A 20,995-nucleotide genomic window follows, 5' to 3' on the forward strand; every position below is an offset into this window, starting at 1 on the left:
TTAAGTCAGGGCACATAGCTTTTTGAACTATGATATACCAGCCAAACACAGACACTGAAAGCAATGACTATTACGGCTCGTTCCTCAGCTCAGTAAGATCTTTACTAAACAAGGTGACTTTTGAAAGTTCTTAAAGTAATGCCTATTGGTAACTGGAGGAGTCCTGCAGCCACTCTACAGGGGAAAGAGGAGGCTGTTTGCTCTTGGTGGGTGGGACGGGGGAAAAAGAGGTAGACACAAAAACAACAGCTACAACAAGAAATAATTAAAACAAAACACACACACGAGTAAACAACAGCAAAGAAAAGAACTTAATAACTAAAAGAAAATGAAAACAAATATAGATTAATATATATATAAAATAAGTAAAGCTAGGGAAGGAACAGAAAAGAGAAAGAGCAGTAAAGAAAGACTAAGGGGGCAATGGAAGGGATAAAAGAAAGGAGAACCAGCAGAAAAGAAAGAAAAGGGGAAAGCAGAGAAAGGTTGAAAGCAAGGAAAGAGAACAAAAAGGGAAATGAAAACAGAGACATGAAAGAACTGTGGGCAGGGCACCAGGTTGGTACATGTGGTTGGGTTGAGAGAGGCCGGGACTGGTTCTAGGTAGGGTCCCTGCTAGCCAGAGGTAGTTTGTCCTGACTCAGATGGTGCTTATTCTTAGAAGGAATTATTTCAGGTCCAGAACGTTGCTGGAGGCAAGGTGGCTGGTGATTGAAGTCACCAGGGGTGGCTCCTAACCATCCAGGAGTGACCAGGGACCCAGCACTGTGTGTTCTGCTGGCAGGACGAGGGGAAGTTCAAGAAAGTCTGGGTGTGGGAGTGATGCAGGTGGCCCCTGATCTGTGAGCACATAGTGCTGGCCTGGAACAGGTGTGTCATGGCTGCTGGGTAGGTGGGAGTGCGGCTGGTCATGCTCTGGTCACCAGGAGGCTGTGGAGAACGAGGTGGGATCCCAGTTTTCTTGTCACTAGCAGCTGGTGTAGGGCAACTATCTGGATGGACAATCCGTACATCAATTTTTATCAAGCACATTTGCACATATGTTACCATCGTTATTTTCTAGACATTTATTTTCTATTGAGCCCTTGATGTCAGCTCCTCTTGCCACACCCGCCTTCCCCCAACAAAGCTATTTATATCAAACAACAGCATGTTTTAAATGATTAAAAAACAAGTGATTTGGTAATCTGCTGTCTTGGTGATCTAGGGCTGTGGTGACAGAGGTAGTTCAAGGGGGTACCTTTAACAAACTGAAATATAGGCGTTGAGGAGGTTGGAAGTCTGAATTCAGGTCCAGCTTTAGAGGAAGTCTTTTCTCTCAGTTCTGGAGGCAGGTCCTTATCTTTTCTGAGCTTCTGCTCCTGAACTAACCTCACCTGGCTGGGCATGTGTTCCCCCATTGCTGCTTCTCTGGCTTCTGTGTTTAATCACCTTTATAGCTTGTAGCAGTTACATAATCTATCAACTTGCGAAGGGGTAGAGTCTAGCCTGTCAATCAGGTCACAGCTTGATGGCCTCAGCTGGAGGCATGACAGAAATACATAGCTCTCGCTGGAGGCCAGACCTGCACTCCGTTTCATCTTCCTGCTGACAGGCCACATGGAGCTATGCTGACGGAGCCAGGGCTTCCACCACCACTGGATCCACAAGACCTTCTATCCACTGGCCTGTGATGTTTCTGGATCTGCATCATTGCATGTGTTGTGAGTCTGAAGAGGAATTTACAGACTGGTGTTGGACATATGGGCTAATATCGGACTTACGGACTTGAACTGGACGGGGCTGGAATGTTTTCTTAAGATATATTACTCTTTGATATAAAGTTCTTTATTACACACATATGAGTATCTCTAAATTTGTTTCTCTAGTCTTCCCAGACTAACACATATCTCAGAAGAGTTATTTAAGCATACCTTTCACTAATCCAGGAGCCCGGGTAGAATGGTGGGTAATGTATGGGGCTGCTAACTGTGAGGTCAGCAGTTCAAAACCACCAGTCCCTCTCTAGGAGAAGAAAGATGAGGCTCTCCGCTCCTGTAAAGATTTACAGCCTGAGAAACCTAATGGGACAGTTCCTCTCTGTCTTTTAGGTCACTAAGAGTCAGAATAGACTCAAAGGCAGTGGTGATATTATTGGTTACACTGATCCTATCTCATTACTGTAACAAAGACAGCCCATTCCCAAAGGGGATTATAACCACAGGAATAGAGGTTAGGATTTACAACATATATTTATGGGCAGGGGGCGGGGGGTATGACAAAATTCAACCCATTATCATTGTACCTTTTCCCCCCTCCCCCAAATTCCTGCCCTTTCAAAACACATTCACAGCCCATCACATCATCTAAATACCTTCAATCAACTCCAAGTTCCAAATTTCATCTTCTGAATCATCTAAATAAAATATGAGTGTAATTTTAGGGACATTCCATCCTAGAGAAAAATTCTACGTCCTCGGTGAACTTGTGAAGTCTTCACTATAAATTATCTGCTTCCCATGTACACTGGGGAGAGGGACAAGACAAACATTTTCATTCCAAATGGGAGAAATTGGAAGCAAATAAAGGACAATGGGCACCCAATCTATCCAAAGTCCAGCAGATCAATTTACCACATTTTGGCTTCGGACCCGCAGATAACTGTAAGAATAAATTTGTGTTGTTTTATGCCACTCAATTTTTGGAAAGTGTGTTAGAGCTTCCATAGGAAATGAATACAATCTCAATTTGTGTGATTTAATTCAAAAATAAGATGCTTTAAAAAGGATTAAAACAGGCCCAGAATTTCTCTGCCAATCCAGACAGGCCACTGGCTTGGTTTCGGGACAGTTATTAAAATTTAGTTGATGCTGCTTCTTTTTAGTCTCTGTTGGACATCATTACTAAAAATCAGACCGTGGGACTTTTCAGGGACTCCCCTGCAGTAAGAAAGCTTGGAGCATCGGGCGAGAGAAGAGACATACAGGCGCCAAACCACTGGCAGTAATTCCACAGCAGAAACATAATGACCAAACAGCGGGTCAGTGGTTTCGAGTTTCCACTGACGTGTTGTCGCTAGTCTAAAAGAAAGCCACCAGAAGAAAGGGCCTCGTCGTGTAATAACCACAAGTTCAAAATTCATGTCACATTCTCGTGAATTCTAGAGATGACTCGGAGTCAATATTAAAACTAAGCCAGAAAAAAACTCACCAACTTGTCCAGATTTCTCTCTTTGTGCTTTAAAAGCCACAGGCACACAAAAAAATAGCTTATGCCCATTGCAAACGCTCAGAGCTCAACACCTAGAGTCCCTGTTGGGATCATTATTAGGATTGAGCAGCAGCATTTTTTTGAAATCATTTTATTGGGGCTCATACAACTCTTATCACAATCCATACCTACATCCATTGTGTAAAGCACACTTATACATCTGTTGCACTCATCATTCTCAACATTCGCTTTCTGCTTGGGTTCCTAGAATCAGCTGCTCGTTTTCATTTTTCCCCTTGTCCTCCCTCCCTGCTTCCCCCTCCCTCATGAAACCTTAATAATTTATAAATTATTATCTTATCTTACACTGCCCGGCGTCTCCCTTCACCCACATTTCTGTTGCCCATCCCCCAGAGAGGAGGTTATATGTAGATCTTTGTGATTGGTTCCCCCTTTCTACCCCCACTTCCCTCCCAGTATCACCACTGGTCCTGAGGGGCTTATCTGCCCTGGATTCCCTGTGTTTCCAGTTCCCATCTGTACCACTGTGCATCCTCTGGTCTAACCAGGTTTGCAAGGTAGAATTGGGATCATGATAGTTGGGGGGAGGAAGCATTTAAGAACTAGAGAAAGGTTGTGAGTTTCATTGTTGCTACACTGAACCCTGAGTGACTCATCTCCTCCCCACCACCCCTCTGCAAGGGATGACCATTTGTCTACAGATGGGCATTGGGTCCCCATCACGTGCTCATTCGCAATGATATGATTCCCCCCCACCCCGCCTTTGGTGCTTGAAACCTAGTCCTCTCGGCCCTTCATGATCACACATGTTGGTGTGCTGCTTCCATGTGGGCTTTGTTGCTTCTGGGCTAGATGGCCGCTTGTTTACTTTCAAGCCTTTAAGTCCCCAGATGCTATATCTCTCAATAGCCGGGCACCATCAGCCTTCTTCACCACACTTACTTATGCACACTTTGATCTTCAGCGTTTATGTGGGGAAGGTCATCACACAATGATGGTTTTTGTTCTTTGGCATTTGATACCTGATCCCTTCAGCACCTCATGTTCACACAGGCTTGTGTGCTTCTCCTCTTTGGGCTTTGTTGCTTCCGAGCTAGATGGTCGCTTGCTTGCCTTCAAGACTTTAAGACTCCAGACGCTATCTCTTTTGATAGCTGGGCACCATCAGCTTTCTTCACCATGTTTTCTTATGCACACGTCTGTCTTCAACGATGATGTTGGGAAGGTGGGCATCATGAAACGACCATTTAGCTGAGCAAGGTACTCTTGTATTAAGGGAATGTGCGTGAGGAGGCCCAATGTCCACCGAGCAGCAGAATTGGAGTGTGTCTCATGGCTATCTTCATTTAGTCCTTACAATCTAGCCACCATTAAAACAAGAAAAATACGTTTCCATCCAAAGAGTGTGTTTTGAGAACAACATTTATTGCACATCATTTGCATTTAAATAGCACACAGACATTCACATCGTGGTAATCCCTGCAACTTCTCTGCAAGCAGTAGAGACTACGAACACTGTTTCTGTGTCTTTTTAAGGCCCACTTGCTAGTTATATCTAAATTTGGGGTCAAATTATTTTCCCTGGGTATTTTTTATGTGAGTTAAGAGAATTTCTCCCCATGAAGCTAGAGTTCTGGACACCAAACAGGGTACCCTACATCACATAGTTTTCACAAAACTGCACAAAGTACTAACAAAATGATCATCTTTGCATTGAATATGCATTTGGTATTGAGGTTTAGTTTTCCTTTATGTACAACAGTCCTTCAGCTTTGTACTTTAACACTGAAAGAAGATGACAATGCTCATAAATGAATGCTACAAAGCCTAATTCTCTGCAGAACTAAATAGCAATCCAATAACCCGTCCACCCATTGGTGATGGATGTTGCTTTATGATGCTCTTCCAGAAGGTACGGTTTTAAAATACACTGATGGCTGGATGTACATCAGCCATCCCTCTTCTCCCAGAGATGGTTCCAGTCAAGATCAGTGAGTTGTCTGACCACTGTCAGGCCAGGGTCCCACTGGTGACATAATCAACACTTGGGGCAAAGAGTAAACGTGTCCAAGTGACAAAGAGAGGCTAAAGAGTGACAAAGAGAGGCACGAAGGACTCACTCTAAAGCTAGGGGAAATCACAAGGAAAGAGAAGATTCCCACAGCTCCACTCATCAAATTTTTTTTTAAGATGGAAAAGGCATTAAATCACTTTAAAATAGAGAAGTATGGTTCTGAGTGATAGCCATTAGCTCAAAATAATAGCTGGTTCCACACTACACTTCCCTTGATTCTAAAACATCCATACAGTCTCCCAATGCAGCAACAAGTGTTATTTCCCTCAAGGGTACAGATAAGCTCGGGAGCTATTTGTTACAACAGCAGAATAGAGACACTGGAGGGTCGTCATCTAATCTGTATTTTCCAGAGTTGGGTAGATCTTTGCACTCTGATATAAAGATCCGAAGTTCTGTCTCTGGAAAGCCATTTTGTTGGTAATGCTAGACAGAAAAAGAAAAGGTATCCATTAATAAGCACAGTGAAAACAGCCTTGATCCAAATTAAGAATGCGTAGTTTGGCGCGGTGGAGGCGCAGTTCATTACTTTCATGTGTTTTCAGGGTAGTGTAGCCTCTAGAACAGTGATTCCCAAAGTAGGTGATCCTGCCCGCTGCGGGGCGCTGGATCAATAAAGGGGGTGGGCTGCAAAGCAGATAGTTACACAACCTTTGGGGGTCGAATGATCCTTTCACAGGGATCATCTGGTTAATACAGTAGCAAAATTACAGTTACGAAGTAACAATGAAAATAATGTTGTGGTTGGGGGTCACCACCACATGAGGACCTGTATGAAAGGGCTGTGGCACGAGGAAGGTTGAGAACCACTGCTCTAGAGTCACTTTGCAGCTTTGGCTGAGGCAAAGTGGGTCTAGTATTCTGCAGTCGTCCTACTGAGCACTCTATTTGAAGTTGAGCTCAACCACACATAGAGCATGCTGCATCTGAGGCTAGAACCTCTACAGGGGAGAATTGACCCAGGCCCGTCCCAAGGTTGACAACCTCTGGCACTACTCTGTCGCTCCATGACTTCCAGGCCAGTCTGAAGCAGATGTCTCAGATGGAACTGGGTTCAGGTTACAGGGAAGCCCAACTGATCTAGATTAAGAGAGATAACAAAGGAGAAGGGTGTGTGTGTGTGTGTGTGTGTGTGTGTGTGTGTGTGTGTACATACCTTAGAAGGCAGGGTAGGGACAAATATACTAAGCCTCCCCCTAAAGAGCTTCTGGGCTGGCCTAGGTGTCTGCTCAGAAGGTACCTGAATGTCCTAAGGTAAATGTCCAGCCTAGCCACTCTTGGAGTCCCTCATCTGGACATGTGAGTTTGCTTCAGTACATCATATTTGTATCAGTTTAGGGTCAAAGATCTCTAGGGCATGTTCTTACCAGAAAGGGTTAGAAATAGCTTAACTTGCACATTTGACAAGTGCTCTAAGCCATGGGAAAAGGCTAATATCTAAAATATCATCCTGGGGTTTGAGGTGTGTGTCATTCAAAAGCTATCAATGCATGTTCCTATTAGGGATCCTGGACTTCACCTTTGGTTTGCATGGTTCTCAGCACACAGAGTTGAAGATGAAGCGGCATCGCCTGGATGGCAATGGTACGGATTAGAACTGCAGCCTTTTCTTGTCTCTCTGGGGCTCAAAACCCAAATCTACTAGACACATCCTGAGGATAGGGAGGACTACAGCCAGTCCCTGACATCCGGCTTGATAAGAATGCAGCCATGGCTCTGACGTCACAAAACAAGCAAAAGCTCTCACCACCCCCATTGACTCAATTCTGACTGATAGCAACCCTGTAGGACTGGGTAGAACTGCCCTTGTGAGTTTCCAAGACTGTAACTCTTTATGGGAGTAGAAATCCCCCTCTTCCTCCCTCACCAATAAAGTACTCATATTTATTAACATTAAAATTTAGAGTCTAAACCAGTAGTTCTCAACCTGTGGGTCAAAACCCCTTTGGGGATCGAACTACTCTTTCACAGGGGTTGCCCGGTTCACAACAGTAGCAAACTTACAGTGATGAAGTAGCAACAAAAATAATGTTATGGTTGGGGGGTCACCACCACATGAGGACCTATATGAAAGGGTCACGGAATTAAGAAGGTTGAGAACCACTGGTCTAAACCATGCCTTCTCTTTATTCCTTCAGCCAATCATGTGGCACCACATTTCATTGACCCCTCTCCTCCACCCAAAGGCCCCAAGTAGAAATGTCTATGCCAATATCACAACTAACAGTATAAGGTCATTAAAATTTAAATAGTATCAAGATATTTATTCTGCCATACCATATTTCAAAGGGCTCAAAGTGCCAATAAAAATATCAACAGTTTTCCCGAACACATTTCTGACTGTAGAAAGAAGGCAGAGGTGGTCCTTTCCACACAAGCTTCTGGCTCTTGTAGCATGGCAGACCTCACCAAGATGAAAGGTGCCATTACAACACTCTCAACGTGAAGAGACAAATGTTCCCTCAGGAAAATTAGATCTAAAAAGTTCCCTGCAGAAAGAGGAAAGAACTAGGAGGCAAAGAGCATTTATAGCGGTCTAAATATAGGCAGGTACATATGCAAATATATTTACATATGCTGATGGGGATATAGATCTATGTACATATATTTATAGGTTTAGTATTAACTTAGCAGATGGACATTGGGCCTCCACTCAAGTATTCCCTCAATGCAAGAACACTTTGTTCTATTAACCTGACATTCCAGGATGCTCACCTTCCCAACATGATCACTGAAGACAAAGGGGGTGCATAAGCAAATGTGGTGAAGAAAGTTGATGGTGCCTGGCTATCAAAAGATATAGTGTCTGGGGTCTTAAAGGCTTGAAGATAAACAGGCAGCCATCTAGCTGACAAGCAACAAAGCCCACATGGAAGAAGCACACCAGCCTGTGTGACAACGAGGTGTCGATAGAATCAGGTATCAGGCATCAAAGGCCCAGAACAAAAAATCATAGCATTGTGAATGAGGGCAGGTGCGAATGGAGACTCAAAGCCCACCTATAGGCAATTGACTATCCCCTTACAGAAGGGTCACAGGGAGGAGATGAGCCAGTCAGGGTGCAATATAGCACCAATGAAACATACAACTTTCCTCTAGTTCTTTAATGCTTCCTCCCCCCCCCCACTATCATAATCCCAGTTCTACCTTACAAGTCTGGCTAGACCAGAGCATGTACATGGGTACAGATAAGCACTGGAAACACAGGGAATCCAGGACAGATAAACCCCTCAGGATCAATATTAAGAGTAGCCATACCAGGAGTGTAAGATGAAGATGGGGGGAAATAGGGGGAAATGATCACAATGATCTATATATAACCCCCTCCATGGGGATGTACAACAGAAAAATGGGTGAAAGGAGAAATCGGTCAGTGTAAGACATGAAAAATAACAATAATTTATAAATTATCAAGGGGTCATTAGGGATGGAGGAGGAAAAATGAGAAGCTGATACCAAGGACTCAAGTAGAAAGAAAATGTTTTGAAAATGATGATGGCAACAAATGTGCTTGACACAATGGATGAATTTATGGAGTGTGATAAGAGTTGTACGAGCCCCCAATAAAATGATTGGGGGGGAGGAGAAAGCTCCCCACCACCATCTCACACACACAATTTTTGGGAACTGAAACACCATCTGTTTTACTTACCTGTTGACTAATATAATTCTAATAAAAGTTTGAAAAACCACAATTACTCAGTGACTAAACTTTCAACATTCTACTTCTTCATTTCTTGTTCCTCAATCTTTACCCTGAAGATTTCAACATCCCATTGATTTTGCCCATCTTCGCACTGCCATACAGGTGTTTCTGACTCATAATGACCCTACCGGACAGATAGTGGGTTTCTAAGACTGGAGCTTTTGATGGTAGTAGAAAGCCTTGGTTTTTTCCCATGGAGCACCTGGTGGTTTCAAACTGCTGACCTTGTGGTAAGCAACCCAATGCAAAATGCACAGCCCACCAGGGCTCCTTCTGCCCCACTTGGACATTTTACTGCCATTGGAGCCCTGGAGGTGCTGCTGGGTAAGTGTTGGACTGCTAACTGCAAGGTTGGCTGTTCAAATCCACCAGCTGCTCTACAGGAGACAGATAAGGCTTCCTGCTCCAATAAAGATTTACAGCCACTGAGACGCTTTGTAGGGTTTCTGTAAATCAGAATCAACTCCATGGCAGTGGAGTTTGGTTTTGATACAAGGTCTATAAAAATGCTGTTACTTAGAGCTCTCATAAACTTACCTTAATTGTTTCATAAGTGTCAGTGATGAGTGCAATGAAAAGACTTAAAATCATGTATATGAACAAGCTGATGAATGTGTACAGGTAGAGTCTGCTGAAGAGCCAGACCAAGTAACTTTTTTGCTGCATTTCTGCAAATGTGGCAAACATGTCGTCTCCATTTATCAGAGAGAAAAGGCACTCAGAGACCATGTTCAGAGAACGGAACTGGAAAAAGAAAAGAGGGAAAAAAAAGTCCTGTTACTTGACGTCCCTTCCTGTTGTGGACTTTGTTCGTGAAATCCTATGAAACATAAGGCGACCCAATATCCTCAGTTTCCCTTTTTGAAAGAATAACCTCAAGCATTTGCGTTGTCAGACACACAACATAGATACTGGTATTTCTGGGACAAGTAGCTCCTTCTAGACTGCTCCTTTAACTAGAAGAAGCCTGAACTCAAGGCAGAAAGGGTGCCCTGCGCCCTCGGTGCCCTTCTGAGTTCAGTCTTACCCCGCTCCCTTGACTTCAGAAGAAAGGCTCTTTGAAATATTGGACAAAGGCATTCAGGTGCCAACGATGCATGCCCACAGGTGGTACTTGGATGGTTTTATGTCAACGTGAAGATGTATCAAAGTGTAAGGGTGGGGTCCAAACCTGTCACTCAGGTCACTAGGATGGCCCCGGGGGCTTTCTGTCTTCTTATATAGGGGAGGGAGGAGAAACTGGGAACCTCTCTCTCTCTGCCCCTCTGTCTTCCTACTCACTGGAATTCGGCCACTGACCCGGAGAGCTGCCAGAGCCCTGCCAGGTTTCCACTGACCTTGGATGCACCCAAGTCTGCACCCTCCAGCCTGTGAACTTCTGGCATTCTGCTTCACTGCAGATGCCTGTGTGAGTCTGAAGAGGGACTTAGGGAATGATATCAGGCGATGGACTTGCGCTGGACTGAACTGGGATGCCTTCTTCATGTGTCGTTACTTCTTAACATCCAGCGCTTTCTTATATAGAGATGAGTGTCCCTGGCTTTGTTTCTCTAGACAGCCCAGCCTAACACACCACGCTTCTCGTTTTAAAAGCCCACTTCTTTTAAGGCAATGCTATTTCAGACTAGTGTTATTAGCACAGCAGAACCACATGCTGCCAGGCCCGGCCTTATCCCCAGGATCGGTGGTGAATAAGAGCAGTACGATCCACAGAGCTTTGATTAGCTGGCTCTGATCTTCAGAAGTAGATTGCCAGGCCTTTCTCCCTCACGTGTCTCAATCTGGCAGCTCCACTGCAACTTGTTCAGTAGCACACACACATCCACTAATGAGAACTGGTGACTGCATATGAGCTACCCTGGCTGGGGACTGAACGGGGTCTCTCACCTACAAGGTAAGAGTTCTACCATGGACCTACCAATGTCCCCTACTTGAGACTAGAAAATGACAACTACAAACCCACTGCCAATGAGTCGACTTCAACGCCTAGCAGCCCTGCAGGATACATCTGAATTGTCCCATAGGGTTTCAAGGTGGTTACAGCTGTATAGAAGCAGACTGCTCTGTCTTTCTCCTGAGGATCAGCTGGGCTGGTGGTTTGAACCACTGACATTTCAGTTAACAGCTAAGAGCTTTCACCACTGCACCACCAAAGCCCTTGAGACTATAAAACACATACAAAACTTTGAGTTGATTTCCACTTGATATAGGGCTTCCGAGACTGAATATCTTTACAGGAACAATAAGTCTCATCTTTGTCTCTCAGAGCAGCTAGTGGTTTGGAACCATCCACTTTGCAGTTACTAGCACACTTATCCCATAATACCAAAAGAGTTCCTTTTGACAATACAGTTCTAGTTTTTTTTTAATGTAATTAAGACTGCTTTTTACAAAGTCACAGTTTGAAAAAGCTTATCTAAATAGCCTGCTATTTAATATATAAAGTATATAAATCAAGGAGCCCTGGCAATGTAGTGGGCTATGTACCGAGCTGCTAATCACAAGGTCAGCTGTTCAAATTCACCAGCCGCTCCACAGGAGAAGGAGGCTGCCTGCCTATCCCCATAAAGATTTAAAGTCTCGGAAGTGCAAAGGGGCACCCCTGCTGTGTCCCATAGGGTCACAATGAGGAGGAACCAGTTTAGCTGTGAGTGGGAATGCACTCAGTGGCAGTGAGTCTGGTTTGGGGTTTGGAGCATGTAGTGCAAAAACCCACCTGTCAGTTTGTTGTACTGTGGTGGCTTACGTGGTGCGATGCTAGAGCCTGCATCACCGGCATTCCACGCGTAGGCAGCATCACCCGTAGTGGACAGGCTGCAGCAAAACTTTCAACTAGCATAGACTAAGAGAAAGGCCAGGGGATCTACTTCCAAAATAATCGGCAATGAAAGCCATATATACAACACATATTAGAGCTGTGAGGTTGGTAGTTCATACACTGTGGACTTCCAGAGAAGGAACAAATCAATGTTAGGAGAAAGAGAGGCAGACTGCTCCTTACCTTGTCATGGTAAGGGCCCAGCACAATCCAGCCACAGAAGCAATACCCTAAGTAAATCATGGCCGCGCAGCAGCAGAACCTGATGACACTGGGCAGTGCCGCCTGAAGAGTCAGAATGAGGAGCTGCGAAAGGGAGAGAGGCCGTCAGAATTCCTTTGGTCTTCATCCAAAGCAGTGCCGTCAATAACTGAAGGGGGATGGAAACCGCACAGAGAGCTGTAGAATTCCTTACGTTGTACTTCTGGAAAAACCCGAGGTAGCGGATGACTCCAAGCCACACAAGCAGAGTGGCGGTCCCTAGGAATATACTGCAGACATCATAGCTCGTTAGACTCTAAGGCAGAGCGGGAAGAAAACAGTAGAGAGTGTGAGCGTTACAGATTTTATAGCAACGTGAATGGTTATGGAAGTGTAGGGGGGGAGTCCAACCTGCCAAGTAGGTCACAACCAGAGGATGCCTCCTGGGGGTTGGGGGGGGGGGCTTCTGATACGATAGGGAACCAGGAATCTCTCGCTCTCTGCCTTTCCACCTCCCGCCTGCTAGAACTCTCCCTGCCTCTATGGCCCCATGTGGGCTGCTGCCCCTTGAACACTGTCGGAGACCTGCCATGTGTCCACCAACCTTGGATCCACACGACTCTGCACCCACTGGCCTGGGATTTCCTGTTACCTGCTTCACTTTTCTGCATCACCAGCCTGCAGCTATATGAGTTGGAACAGGGCCTTGACTTGCATTGGACTTGTAGACTTGAGTTGGATTGGGTTGGGATGCCCGATATAAGATTCCTTGTTGATAGAAGCTTTTTTATACAGACATGAGTGCGACTGGATTTGTTCGTCTAGACAATTTGGACTAACACAGATAATATAGCGGAAATGCATTCAGGCAGAATATTTATTGAACAGATAGGGGCCAGGCATGGTTCTAAGTGCAAAAGATAAAGCAGTAACTAAATAGAAAACATTCCCTGCACATATGAGGCTTACAGTCTGCTTAGCGGAGAGAGACAATAGAACAATCACAAAACCTTTGATCCATGACTTGGTAATAAGAACTGAGGGGAAAAGGCAGGAGATGCAACAGGAAATGGACGTGGGCTACAGTCTTAAGGAGGATGATCGCTGAAGGCAGAGCAGGGCTAGATGAAAAACAGGGAAGCAAGTTACAAAGAGAAACGCTCTCCAGCCAAGGAGGCCAGCAAGTGCAAAGGTCCTGAGGCAGGAAAGCACCTGGCAAGATACCCATCTGGACTGGCCCAGAAGAAAGGGCCAGTTAGTACAGGGCCTCCTGGGGAAGGTAACAATGTTGTCTTTTACTCTGTTGGGGCGTTTGAGAGCTTTGAACAGAGGAGGGATCGATGATCTCACGCTGGTTACTCTGGTTGAGAGCACGCTGTTGGGTACCGAGGGCATGGTGGGAAGGCAGTTCGGATAATACAGATGAGAGCTGAGGGCGGCGTGGAATCAGTCTAGTGGCCAAGGCGGCGATGAAGTGGTTTTTGAAGGCAGATCAATATTTCCTCTTGGATTAGACGTCTGGGGCAGGGGGTGGGAAGAGGAGTCAAGGAAGCTTCTTTGCTTTTTGACTTGAGAAACGAACAGAGTTACCATCTGTTGAAATTACAACGGCTATGGAAAAAGCAAACTCGGACTATGGATGTGGAGGATCTAGGGGTTCTCTTTTTCACTTGAGTGGTCAGGAAGATATTGATGTGGAGATGTGGAATCAACAGCTGTATACCTGAAGGAGGAATTTCAAGCTGGAGGTCTGGATTCGGGAATCAGTGGCATAGGAATCCCATTTAAAGCCGTAAGACAAGATGCGTTGGCCAGCACACTGGGTGTGGGCCAAAGAGAGATGTGTAAGGATGTGTATAGGTCGAGGAGCTGAGAAGGCCGCAAAGGAAGCTCGAACCAGCCGGAGGTTTTAGAGGATAAACAGGTTAGTGCGGCAGCCAAGTCTGGGGCAGGGGGGGGGGGGGGACAGATGGACGACAGAACAGTGTTGAAAACTGCTGGTGGGTCAAGGTGAGGATAAATAATTATAATTGATAATTGGATTTAGTAGCATGGAACAAAAACACTTCCTATAGCGAAGCATGACAGACAGATCAGAACAAATATGAGAGAATGGGAGAAGCAGATCAGAAACAAGAAGGACGTAGGTCTTTCCCTCTGGGGAGCGAAGTCGGTAGGGCCGAGATTTTATCTTTTTAGGAGGTTGGGGGTAAGAAGCCGTGCACAGCCTGGAGAGGGAGGGAAAGTGGTGGACTAGCTGGCACCATGGCGGAGGTGCTGGCCTCAGAGAGCTGCCTGATTATGCCTGAAGTCACAGGGGACAAGGTACTGATGCTACCAGGCAAACGCATCAATTGGGAGCTCGTGGAACGTCTGCGTCTTTCCCCTTTCAGCCCTCTGAACTAGGAAGTCAGGTCATCGTTGAGGGTAAAGATGAGATGGGGTGTTGGAAGTTTGAGAAGAGAGGAAGGGAAAAATGTAGGAAAAGCTTGGAATACAAGTAAGGGCTCATTGAGTTCCTGACAGCTGACATAGGTTGGAGTCAAATTTTTCTGTAAATATTCCCCTCGGGCATGTGATTTTTCTTCTAAAGTTAAAAATATCTTCATCTTGTACAAACAAATAAAACCTCTTATAATGCTATAGATTATCAGCACATGTGGTGGAGTTGGTTCCATATTGACATAAAACTATTGTCACAAGTGTGCCAGGGTGACATATCCTAGAAAAGGGGGTGAAACTCGATTAAAACAGGGGCCATGGGGAGCAACAGGCAACATTCACGTGGGCCACATCACATTGACAAATTCTGTTAAATTTATATTTTGAAGTGAAGATTCAGGAATATGGATAGGATAATTAAAACATTATGTAATTGCTTTTATTGAAACATTTATTTTATTTAATGTATTTATAAAACTAAAATTATTATTTTTTTACCCAAAACTTGCCAGCACGTTCCTCCTTCTAGATTTCACTTACCTCTTAGGTTGTGACTGAAAAATATAACAAAGTAACTGATAAAAACACAAAATGTTGGACAGCTGACAAACGTGATACACAAGCATAACGGCTTCCCTCTAAAATGTTAACCAGCACTGCCGCTAGGAATGATTCATAACAGCACAACCCAGAGTGCTCTTTCTAACCTTTTCGCTGTTGGGATCTGTTTCCATGATGTGACACTGAGAGTGGCAGACATACCGCTTCCAAACGTCACTGGAACTGAGTTGGCGTGTTTATATATGTCTACAGGCCCCAGGAAAGGCACTGGGCCACATGTATGATTTTTTTCAGTAGTTAAAGTGCAAATGAGGGAATTGTGTGTATGGTATTGCCTGATCTCTCCTAAGTGTGATCTTCTTCATAACAATTTGTTCTATTTTCATTTTATTTCAGAGCATCGAGGGCCAAAAACAATTGCCTTGGGGGCCGCATGCAGCCCGCAGGCGGCCAGCTTGCCACCCCTGCCCTACAACATTGAGCTGAGTTCTCTCAGTGGGATGCGAGCAAAAGTAATGACTCACTCTTGAGCCAAGAGATGAGGTGACCTGGCTCCAAGCACAGTCTGGGAGAGCCCTATCAATGGCCTGGCAGAGGAACACACAAGAAGGAACCTGGAGACATGACTAACTGTGGAGCCAAGCCACTCACCAATGCAGAAAATCTAACGCCTAAACATCGGTCACCTCGGGGCTGTTGCATAGCAGAGAAGCAAGCTCCTACTTTATTTGTGCTATTGCATTCCAAGGGGCATACTGGTGCGTACGGCTGTTTACTGGACTGCAAAGTCAGGAGTTCAAAGTCACCAGATGCTCCCAGGGAGGAAGACAAGGCTTTCTACTTCCATAAGGAGTACCATCTCAGAAACCCACGGAAGCAGTTCTACCTTAGGTTGTTAGGAGTGGGAATTGTCTATTATCTAAACTCACTGCTTGTTGAGTTAATTCAGACTCAGGGGTCCCTATGCTAGTATTTTGACTTATAACAAGCTCCTTACATGATTCCTAGTCATGCTAAGTAAGTAGCAGTCAAGGCTAAGAATATGAGCAGGACTCATTTTGTTGATTTCATATTTGGTTTGGTGGAGAGGGCTGATGTCTAGCCTAGGATAGCCTTCACGTAAAGTGGGTGTCCTCCTGGTAGCGCATCAATGGGAAAAGTAGAAAAGGGGCACGCGCTTCCACTGGATGGAAAATGGAAACCATTGCAAGCATGGAGGTAGTTGACCTCACTTTCCTCTCCAGTTCTACTTTGTACTGTTGCTGAGACCCCACAATTTCTTGTAAGAATAAGCTCACTTTAATTATCTTAGTCCCTTGGGTGTGTGTGGGAATCAATAGGTCTCACTCTTGGAATTATGATTCAGTATGTCTAGCATGGGACATTTTACCAGGCATCCAAATGATTCCAGTGTAGTGGTCTGTGGATCACCCTTTTGAAAAGCCCTGCCAAAAAGACGTCTAAGAAAGACGCACGAATATTACTGAGTATACTCAATACACTGTTTAGAAGAAATCATTTATTATGAACATTCTCAGAGCCTGGAAAAATAAATTATGACTAATCCGAATTTGCTACTAAACATTTGAAACCAAACACAAGAGGATTTTTTTTTTACCTTAGCTTGGATTTCCATTTTCAGAATCGATCCAATGATTGTCAATATATCACTAATAATAATCATAATGTACCATCCATTGACAAATTCCATTTGATCAGAAAAGGACACTGCCTTCTTATAATGGAGGTGGAAAAAATTGACAAATTCCTTAAGGGAAAAGAAATGAGATCTACAGTGAGTTTCTCCATCAGGCTAGATGTCAGAGGCAGTTAGCAACAGTGCCTACCTGCTGCAGCTGAAGCCCTCTGATCACAGACCGGACACAGAGGATGAGCGAGGCCAAGCAGGTCAGGATGACAAAGGCATCAAAGATCATCATGTAATGCGTGTTCTTCTGAACTGAGAGGAAAGACAATGACCTGTTTGTGTCACGGGACATGCGTATGGTGATACCCACTACTCTCTTTCAGGCTAATGGAGAGGATTCACACATTCTTTCCATGAAGGCAGCAAAGAGAGGCTCTGCTGATAGACGTGCTTCCAATTGGTACATTTCTCCTGCAGTCGATTCAAACTGCTCTGCACTGACCAGTAGATAAAAATACTAAAGATTACTTCTGGACTGATTCATCTGATTAATGTTTGCCAAGGGGCATCTAATTGCTACATGGGCATTTGTCTACTTAAAAAAACTGGAAAATTAAAAAAAAATTTTAACTGGAAAATTAAGAAACAAATGTATGAAAGAAAGCCTATGTGTCAGACACTTGAATATGCTCCCCGTTCCCTATTCTAGAGTTTGTGGAGACCCAGAAACCCTAAGCAATGTTCATTTGGTCTGAATAAGGATGACCTATGAATACCTGGACTGGAGGCAATGGCATTTCAGTGGTATATTCTCACCTGGCCTGTGCATCCCTTGCACAGATAGCTATCACCTGTCTGCCAGTGGAGACGTGCGTGTTGCTATGATGCTGAACAAGGTCCAACTGAAATTCTACACTGAGACAAGGAAGAAAGCCCTGGCAATCTACTTCTGTAAAATCAACCAATTAAAGCCCCATGGGTCACAAAGATCTAATCCGTATATGATCATGCAGAACCAGGCACTATTTCTTTCCATTGTGCATGGAGGTTCTTTTTTTTTTTTAAACATTTTATTAGGGGCTCATACAACTCTTACCACAATCCATACATATACATACATCAATTGTATAAAGCACATCTGCACATTCCCTGCCCCCAATCATTCTCAAAGCATTTGCTCTCCACTTAAGCCCTTTGCATCAGGTCCTCTTTTTTTTCCCCTCCCTCCCTGCTCCCCCCTCCCTCATGTGCCCTTGGTAATTTATACATTGTTATTTTGTCATATCTTGCCCTATCCGGAGTCTCCCTTCCCCCTCTTCTCTGCCGTCCCTCTCCCAGGGAGGAGGTCACATGTGGATCCTTGTATGGAGGTTCTTATTGACAGCATTTAACAATACATTCCTAGGCCCTCCAACCCTAGACCCCTTCAGACTGTCTTGCGTGGAGCTGAAGAAACTGCATTTTATATAGGTCCTGTGGAGATTCTTCTGCCCCTTAGTCTGTTAGAACCCCTGACCTAAACCTTAATTCCAATCGGGCATCCAAAACAACCAACCAAACAAATCCAAACTCACTTCTATGGAGTTCATTCTGATTCACAGCCTCCCTACAGGACAGGGCTGGACTGCTCCTGTGAGTTTAAAAGACTGTAACTCTTCAGTGGAGTAGAAAGCCTCCTGCGGAGTGGCTGGTAGCTTTGAACTGCTACCCTCGTGGTTAGCAGCCCAGCGTGTAACTCACTACACTGCCACAGCTCAGTTTCTTACAAAAGACGAGGTCTTTCATCCATTTTTTCCAGTTCAGCTCCAAAATTCTCAACTGTATCTAGGTTATACCTGGATTATTATCTATATACCAAGGAATGAAGTCTTCCCTGATTTAGTCCATTGTTTAACTTGGATGTAAGCCAATTATGTATATTTTGCATACTTAATGGGTTTATGATTCAGGAGCAAATCACATTGACTTCTCCCTGGTTGCAAAACAAAACTTCATTTCTGAGACTCAATTTATTCATCTGTCAATTAAGGAATGCTGTCCATCTCAAGGGTATTTTTAAAGTATTAAAACGACAAACATGAAGGTCAGCAGTTCTCAACCTGTGGGTCGCAACCCCTTTGGGGGTGAATGACCCTTTCGCAGGGGTTGCCTGATTCATAACAGTAGCAAAATGACAGTGATGAAGTAGCAACAAAAATAATTTTATGGTTGGGGGGGGGGTCACCACCACATGAGGAACTGCATTAAAGGGTGCCGGCATGAGGAAGGTTGGGAACCACTGCTGTAGGTGAATTATTGATGCTGCATGCATTCAACAATGTGTATGGCTGCTGTGTGATGCCTTACGGGAGTAGAAAGCCTCACCTTCCTCCTGAGGAACTGCTGGTGGTTACCTGGCTAACCACTTACCTTGTAGTTAGCAGCCCACTCGTAACCACTAGAGCAGCCCTATGAGGGGGTACCAAAAACCAGAATTGCACTGGGCAAGCAGAGCTTTTCCAGTATGCATTTTTTTCCCGCTAGGCGAGATCAGCAACTGGTTCTGATTTAGTGCACCCAGTGGCCTCACCTGGGAAGGTTCTCTCCAATCACAGTGAATTTTTTTCCTAAAAGCAGTTTTGCTCAGACCCTTTTTGTGATGGCCAATTTTGAGAACACCGTGCCAGTGTGAAATTTTGTTTCCTGCTCAGGAAAAATGCCACAGAAACTGTTGGGTTGTTGAACAAAGCTTACAAGGACAGGACTATGGAAAAACACTCAGGTGTACGAGTGGTTTCCTTGTTGTTGTTGTTTTTAAGTGAGATGTCCATTGATGACAAACCTTGTTCTGGACATCTGTCAAATCCCGAATGGACAAAAATGTCAACTTGTGGTGCATTTGGAGTTTGCTCCACCAGGTCAGACGGTTAATCAAGCTTTCTATTTAGAGGTTCTGAAAAGATAGCATAACCGTATGCAACCAAAAAAAGGGCCTGATTTGTGGCAAATGTGAGACTGGTTTTGCCACCATGACAATACACCTGCTAATGCAACCATCTCAGTGCACCAGTTGTTGGCAAAAAAATAGCATACCTCTCTGGCCCCATGCACCTTACTCACCTAACCTTGCTCTATGTGACTTCTTTCTATTTCCACAAATGAACAGGGACATGGAAGGACAGCGATTTGACGATGTAGAAGAGGTGAAAAAAACAATGAGGGAGGTGCTGTCAGCCATCCAAACTGATGCGTTTGAAAAATGTTTCCCAGAATGGAGTCGCATGTTGGACAAATGTAGTAAGTGTAACGGATAGTACTTTGAAAGTGATAAGGTTGTGTTGTGTAAAACAAATTTTAATACATAGCTATGGGAAAAATTCCCTTTTGCAGGGGCACCTCTTTGCATCTGTAATAGAACAGAACAGTGCCTAGACCTGTGCCGTCTGCACCATTGTTGCCTTGTCTAAGCCCGGTGCTGAAGCCACTGTGTCAATCCTTCTGGTTGGGGGCTCTCCTTTTTTGCTGTCCCTCCACTACCATAGTCCTTCTTGATAACCTGCCCAAGCACAAAAGATGAAGTCGCCCTAGCTTCAATTCTTAGGAGCATTCTGGCCTATACGTCTTCTGAGGCTTTTTTTTTCCTGGAAGCACATGATGTATTTAATATTTTTCACCAACATCATAATTTGAAGCCAACAAATCTTTGTTCTTTCTTATTCCTTCAATATCAGTTTAAATATATGAGTTTGGGGGTGTCTTTTTATAAGGGTGAAGGTTCATTTATGTATCAATGTGGCTAGGATATGGTTCCCAGTGGTTTGTCTAAACAGCAACTGGTTTCTGTTGTAGAGTGTGATTAAAATCGGGTGGTCTGTCTCAGAACAGGAAGAGGGATTTGGCTTTCTACTCCTGTGTACAGTTACAGTCTCAAACCTACAGGAGCATTTTTATCCTGTCCTAGGGTTGTAATGACTCAGTTTTGACTCGATGGCAGTGAGGCTGGTCTTAAAGCAAATAGTTTTCCATTGTGTAATGTAAGATAATGACCTCATTTTACATAATGCAATCTAATGTAAGGCAATCGATCATTCATGTAAGGTCATAGCAATGTAGGGTAGCTACTAAACCTAATGATATGTGAATATCCTTTATAGACCAAAAATAACTCAGTGCTATGTGCAGATGCCATAAACTAGATTGAGGCTCACAGAAGAAATCGATAGGTTAAAACATTGATTTGGGCATTTTGCCTCTAGAATTGTGAGAAAATAAATTTCTGTTCTTTAAAACTACCCCCTTGTGGTATTTATATTACATTCGCAGTGAGGAATGGTGAGTAGCTTTTTGGTAAAGAGT

At 44.3% G+C, this 20,995-nt stretch overlaps 1 protein-coding gene across 2 annotated transcripts in view; it reads right to left on the reverse strand.

The window, feature by feature from the left end:
* Positions 1 to 5,575: 5,575 nt before the first annotated feature.
* The window catches only part of MCOLN3 (mucolipin TRP cation channel 3), a 30,341-nt gene continuing 14,921 nt past the window's right edge, over positions 5,576 to 20,995 (reverse strand). For both annotated transcript variants that reach the window (XM_075540176.1, XM_075540172.1), the window contains 6 exons: positions 16,860 to 16,972; positions 16,631 to 16,780; positions 12,224 to 12,325; positions 11,992 to 12,114; positions 9,528 to 9,734; positions 5,576 to 5,710 (listed from right to left, as the gene is read on the reverse strand). In XM_075540176.1, coding sequence (XP_075396291.1) covers positions 5,576 to 5,710; positions 9,528 to 9,734; positions 11,992 to 12,114; positions 12,224 to 12,325; positions 16,631 to 16,780; positions 16,860 to 16,972 — 830 coding nt within the window. The remainder of the gene's footprint in view (positions 5,711 to 9,527; positions 9,735 to 11,991; positions 12,115 to 12,223; positions 12,326 to 16,630; positions 16,781 to 16,859; positions 16,973 to 20,995) is intronic.

Source organism: Tenrec ecaudatus, chromosome 1, assembly GCF_050624435.1.
Source record: "Tenrec ecaudatus isolate mTenEca1 chromosome 1, mTenEca1.hap1, whole genome shotgun sequence".
Classification (NCBI taxonomy): domain Eukaryota; kingdom Metazoa; phylum Chordata; class Mammalia; order Afrosoricida; family Tenrecidae; genus Tenrec; species Tenrec ecaudatus.